We start from the raw sequence: 6,412 nt of genomic DNA, 5'->3' as shown, positions 1-6,412 counted from the left end.
CTAATTACATATTTAAACTGTTCCGATCGGAAAAAATGATATTACATAAAAAAGATACCAATTTTGTAAACCTATTTTTTATCGTTTGTTTGTTAGTCTACATTTTTAGAATTAATTTTTTGTTCGTACTATATAATCAGATAACTTAATATCAAAAGGGGTTTTGGTTTTGTAGTCGCCGTCCGGGCACTTCGCTTAGTTTTTACCATTAGTTAAATAAATTGTTTATGTTTAGTTAACCAAGTTCGCTTTCTTGTCGTCAGACACCACACCCGCGTCCAGGCTAATTATAACCTTTTACCGTGTCAAGTCGTCCGCGCAAGTTGTCCGGTAGGCCTATTCGACTAGTTCACGAACATTTATGGTCCGTCGAGCCGGATCGTCAGAGTCGGCTTAATTACGTGGAAAGCTGGTCGTTGGGTTGATCACCACTGCGGACGTTCACAATGCCAGTAACCGCTCTGGAGAAAGCCACTGCGGAACGGAATAAAGGCGAAATGGGTCTGAACAACATCAGCAACAGAGTTCAAACACATGCCAAAACTCCTCTTAATCAACAGCAATTGGAATTTTTTCTGGAAGAAGTGGACAAGTCGTGGCAAGTCATCGATGATGCGCATGTCAAGGTGGTCTCGTTGGACGCTGAAAATGCTGGCCTGCATGAACGGAAATGGGATGACTTATTCACGTTGTATACGAATTCGAAATGCGCACTTAAATCTATGCTAGCCACTATGGTTCCAATCTCGACACGTCAGTTGTCTGTAGGGTCACATTCGGAGATCAAATTACCTAAAATCAACCTCCCAACGTTCGCGGGAGAAATACATAATTGGATATCATTCCGGGACATGTACCTCACTGCCATCCACAACAATCAAGAATTATCAGATGCCCAGAAATTTACCTATCTCAAGTCAAGTTTAACCGGAAACGCCGTAAATCTAATCAAATCACTCACCATTTCTGATGCCAATTACACCATTGCTTGGGATACGGTCACCAAGAGGTTCGAAAACAACAGAGAACTCTACTTTGCCATTATGAGACGATTCTGCTCGCTGCCCATGATACCAACCAGCAACTCAAATGCCTTACGATCGATCGTGGATGCGGCGATGGAATGTACCAGAGCTCTCGACACTCTTCCGATAGCGAATAAATGGGATGCCGTTTTGGTGTTCCTTCTAACCCAGAAGTTAGATCCGTCCTCTAAGGAGCAATGGGAACTTAGTCTCAAGAACACAGAGATACCAAAATCAAGCGATCTGCTGGAATTTATTGAACAAAGAGCGCGCTCCTTGGCGGCATCATCAACCGGTCGCAATCCTCACGTCACGAGGAACCCAGTGACCTTGCACACCAGAACTGGAGCATCGTCCTCAGATGGTAAATGTACGTTCTGTTCCGCCAATCATTTCAATTTCCGATGCCCAAGACTGTCCGCTATGAAGGTCCACGAAAGGCGATCATTAGTACAGCAATCGAACCTTTGTTTCAACTGCCTTCGGACGGGACATAGAGTGAAAGAATGTCCACTGGAAAAATACTGCAAGACCTGCGATAAAAAGCATCACTCCCTTCTTCACGTGGAAGTTGAGAAACCAGACAAAGAGTCAAGTAGCCAACCATCCAATACAAAAGAGTCCGATAGACAACAACCAAGCCAGGCGCAGAATTTTCATGTCCAGGACGCCGCCTGTGCAAGGGATGATTCCATACTAGCTACCGCTGTAATCAAAGTAAAAACTGCGCAAGAGACAGCCCTTCAAGTTCGAGCTCTATTGGATGGCGGATCGACTGTATCGTGCATCTCCGAAGCGTGCATTGCGAGACTGGGCCTCGCACGAAAGAAAGTCCAGACGGAAGTAGTAGGCCTAGGTGCGACGCAACTCGGTCGAGCTAGAGGACTTACTCAGGTTCATTTCAAACCATTCTTCGAGGACACAACGTCAGAAAAGTTTTGCGTCAACGCTTATGTATTGAAGAAAATCACATGTCAGCTACCTTTACGAAAATATGATACAAGCAATTGGCCTCATCTCAGGAAGCTGCGACTGGCGGATCCCGAGTTTAACATCCCTGGCGACATTGATGTACTGTTGGGTGCTGACGTATTTTTCAAACTCCTTTTAAATGGGAAACGAACCAAGGATGCCTTTTCTCCGGATGCGATCAATTCCAAGCTAGGATGGCTGGTTTCCGGGCCGACGAGCATTGACCAACCTAGAGTACACCTTCATCATACTCTCACACTCGAAGAAACCCTGAATCAATTTTGGGCGATTGAACAAGTGCCAAAGACACAAGTCATGACGCCGGAAGAAAAAGCTTGCGAGGAGGATTTTCTAAAGTTCCATTACCGAGATCCAGCCGGAAGATTCGTGGTACGCATACCAATGAAAGAGCCAACGATTCCTCTTGGATCTTCGCGCGAGATAGCCCTGAGAAGATTCTACCAAATTGAAAGGAAGATCGACGCACGCCCGGAGTTGAAAGCCTTATACGAAGGATTCATGGAACAGTACGAAGAGTTGGGACATATGTCGAAGATCTTGCCAGAGAACCAAAAGAAGTCTGCAAGAGTCTATATTCCTCATCACTATGTAATGAAAGATTGGAACCAAACCTGTAAATTCCGAGTGGTCTTCGATGCATCTTCTAAGACCACCTCTGGATTCTCCTTCAACGACGCGCAACTCGTGGGTCCAGTGGTCCAAGATTCGCTATATGCCATTGTCATGCGGTTCAGAATACATCGTATTGCCTTTGTCGCTGACATCATGAAAATGTACCGCCAGATACTAGTAGTCCCAGAACAACGAAATCTGCAATGCATACTGTGGCGGTCGACACCCAAGGCTCCTGTTCAAGAATTCCAATTGAACACTGTAACCTATGGAACAGCCTCGGCACCCTTCTTGGCAACTCGAGTATTGCAGGAGCTGGGCGACACGGGGTTACATGAACATCCGTTGGGAGCTGCGATTATCAAAAGGGATTTTTACATGGACGATGTAATGAGCGGAGGACAAACCGCAACAAAAACCAAGATCGCTATATACCAGATTCGCTCACTGTGCGATGGTGCCGGTTTCCGACTCAGTAAATTTGCCTCAAATGACCCTGATTGTTTAACAGAAGTACCGCCTGAGTTACAAGATTCCAAGAACATACTAGCGATGGATGACGATGCTCTTGTCAAGACACTCGGACTTTACTGGGATACGAGGAAAGATCAGTTCCTGTTCAAAGTACAACCTGCGCCCTGTCAGTTACCTCTTACGAAGAGGACTCTACTTTCCGAAATATCGAAGATCTTCGATCCCATGGGTTGGCTTGCCCCCATCATTATTCGCACGAAAATCTTGATGCAGGATGTATGGAAGGAGAAAATCGATTGGGATGCCGAAACTTCCGTAGGAGTTCAAACATTATGGGCGGATCTCAAGAATTCCATTATAAACATTCAAGATCTTCGAATAGACCGATGGATGCATTCTTTACCTGAGATATCCGTTCTCGAACTTCACGGATTTTCGGATGCATCCGAGAAAGCATACGCTGGAGTGGTATATCTGAGATCGGTCGATCAAGCTGGAAATGTCCACATTTCATTACTCACAGCAAAGACAAGAGTGGCTCCGGCAAATAAAGCGATATCAATCCCGAGGATGGAGCTCTGTGGTGCATTGCTCCTTGCGGATCTCATGGAAACAGTTCAAGAGTCCTTAAATCTGAACTTCAATCAAGTTAAAGCTTGGACAGATTCGACGATCGTATTATGTTGGCTGTCCTCTTGTCCACGTCGATGGAAGACGTTTGTCGCAAACCGGGTTTCAAGAATTCAAGAGATAATTCCGGTATCACACTGGCATCATGTTCCCGGACTTGAGAATCCAGCTGATGCAGCCTCCAGAGGAGTATCAGTGCCCGAGCTACTAAACCATAAACTCTGGTGGAAGGGACCTCTATGGCTATCCAGTCGGGAGCCGTGGCCAACTCCATCCATTTCGGATTCCAAGACGAATGCCACAGCCATTGAAGAAGAAGAAAAAATCGTCATTATGACCACAAGAATAATTGTTGATAACGACATCTTTACACGGTTCTCTACGCTTCTGCGACTACGACGCATAACAGCATGGATACTTCGTTTCAAACATAATGGCCTGAACAATTACCGGAAGAGACAAGACCCCAACTTCAAAGCCGTAATACTTTCTGGTCCCTTGACAAGCATGGAATTAGAGAACGCGTTGCTCACATTAGTAAAGATAGTCCAAGCCTACATGTTTCCGGAAGAGATAGAGTCCTTACGCCAGAGTAATCCGTTGCCGAAGCGAAGCAAACTACTATGTCTACATCCTGTCTTGGATTCCATCGGGGTCCTCCGTGTAGGAGGAAGACTTAAACACGCAGATCTCGATACAGCCACAAAGCGTCCAATTCTGCTACCGAGACATCACAAATTTACGGAGATGGTCATTCAAGAGGCCCATACCCAAAACCTGCATGCTGGTACTCAGATGGTTCAGAGCATCCTATCATTAAAGTATTGGATCATTCGAGGAAGAGATGCAGTAAGACACCAAATTCGGAAATGTGCAGTCTGCACCAGATATCGTGCCGCCACCGCTAACCAGATGATGGGTGATCTACCAAGGGCTCGAGTTCAATACTGCCGAGCATTTGCGAGAACTGGCGTTGACTACGCAGGACCCTTTTATCTTCGTCCAATCACTCCGAGAAGCAAGACATCCTACAAGGCTTACTTATCCCTTTTTGTATGCTTCGTGACGAAGGCACTACATCTTGAAATTGTCTCATCACAAACCACCGAAGCCTTTCTGGCAGCATTGCGCCGATTCACTTCAAGACGTGGGAAGCCTAGCGATATATATAGCGACTGTGGAACGACCTTCGTTGGGGCCGCCAAGGAACTAAAGGAATTTATGAAACTGATTCAGTCCAATCCACACAATGCAGCTGTCGCAGATCGTCTTTCCGCACAGGGCATAACATGGCATTTTAACCCTGCCGGAGCCCCACATTTTGGCGGACTATGGGAGGCCGGCGTCAAGTCGGTAAAATACCACCTACATCGAGTCATTGGTAACACCAGACTGACCTACGAAGAGTTCTCAACCGTAGTCACACAGATAGAGGGTTGCCTAAATTCAAGACCGTTAACTCCGCTTTCATCGGATCCCACCGATCTTAATGTTCTCACTCCAGGTCACTTCCTAATTGGAGAATCTCTTCAAGCAATACCGGATCCTGACTTATCTCACCTACCTATGAACCGACTTAACCGATGGCAGCTACTCCAGAAGCTAAAGCAGGATGTCCATAAACGCTGGCTTCGGGAGTACGTAACTAGACTTCAACAACGACCCAAATGGATGAAACCGCAACGCAATATCGAAGTTGGGGACATGGTCTTGGTCAAATCAGACGTTACCTCACCCGGAAATTGGCCTTTGGCCAGAGTGATCGAAATTTTTCCGGGACAAGACGGCTATACTCGGGTCGTTACCTTACGGACCACCAAAGGTGAAATCAAACGACCCATCGTCAAGCTATGCCTTCTACCGTTCGACCATGAAGATGAGCCCTGAAAGTTTGCTACTAACGTATCAAGGCCGGGAGAATGTTCCGATCGGAAAAAATGATATTACATAAAAAAGATACCAATTTTGTAAACCTATTTTTTATCGTTTGTTTGTTAGTCTACATTTTTAGAATTAATTTTTTGTTCGTACTATATAATCAGATAACTTAATATCAAAAGGGGTTTTGGTTTTGTAGTCGCCGTCCGGGCACTTCGCTTAGTTTTTACCATTAGTTAAATAAATTGTTTATGTTTAGTTAACCAAGTTCGCTTTCTTGTCGTCAGACACCACAACCGCGTCCAGGCTAATTATAACCTTTTACCGTGTCAAGTCGTCCGCGCAAGTTGTCCGGTAAGCCTATTCGACTTGTTCACGAACAAAACTAAATGAAGATCGTATGTGCCAGATTTAAGATATCCAACTTTCAAAGCTAAGTTGAACAATGTAATGATTTAAACCATTTTCGAGATGTTTCCCAGATTTCGTTTCATTTATGACTAGTTTAAGAGGCCGTTCCCAGTATACACTAGACGGTTTCTGATAGTGTTTTATAAGGCTAATTACATATTTAAACTAAATGAAGATCGTATGTGCCAGATTTAAGATATTCAACTTTCAAAGCTAAGTTGGACAATGTAATAATTTAAATCATTTTCGAGATTCTCCTCAGGTTTCCTTTCACATATGAATAATTTATATGGAAGTTCATGGTATACGCTAGACGGTTTCTTGTAGTGATTTATAAGGCTAATTACATATTTAAACTAAATGAAGATCGTATGTGCCAGATTTTAGAT

General features: G+C 44.6%; 1 protein-coding gene across 1 annotated transcript; it reads left to right on the top strand.

Annotated features, from left to right (window-relative positions):
- Positions 1-446: 446 nt before the first annotated feature.
- On the top strand, positions 447-5,621 carry LOC149663380 (uncharacterized). Its single transcript, XM_089842347.1, has one exon. It carries the CDS (start codon positions 447-449, stop codon positions 5,619-5,621), a length of 5,175 nt encoding a protein of 1,724 aa, XP_089698473.1.
- The last annotated feature ends 791 nt before the right edge of the window (positions 5,622-6,412 follow it).

The sequence above is a fragment of the Phalangium opilio genome, unplaced genomic scaffold, assembly GCF_054372755.1.
Source record: "Phalangium opilio isolate 3A_F unplaced genomic scaffold, DU_Popi_V2 ptg000063l_1, whole genome shotgun sequence".
NCBI classification, from domain to species: Eukaryota; Metazoa; Arthropoda; class Arachnida; order Opiliones; family Phalangiidae; genus Phalangium; species Phalangium opilio.
This window is presented reverse-complemented; position numbering and strand designations above follow the sequence as displayed.

Coding starts and splice junctions, on each gene's coding strand:
- LOC149663380 (XM_089842347.1), top strand. CDS start 447: ATGCCAGTAACCGCTCTGGAGAAAGCCACTGCGGAACGGAATAAAGGC.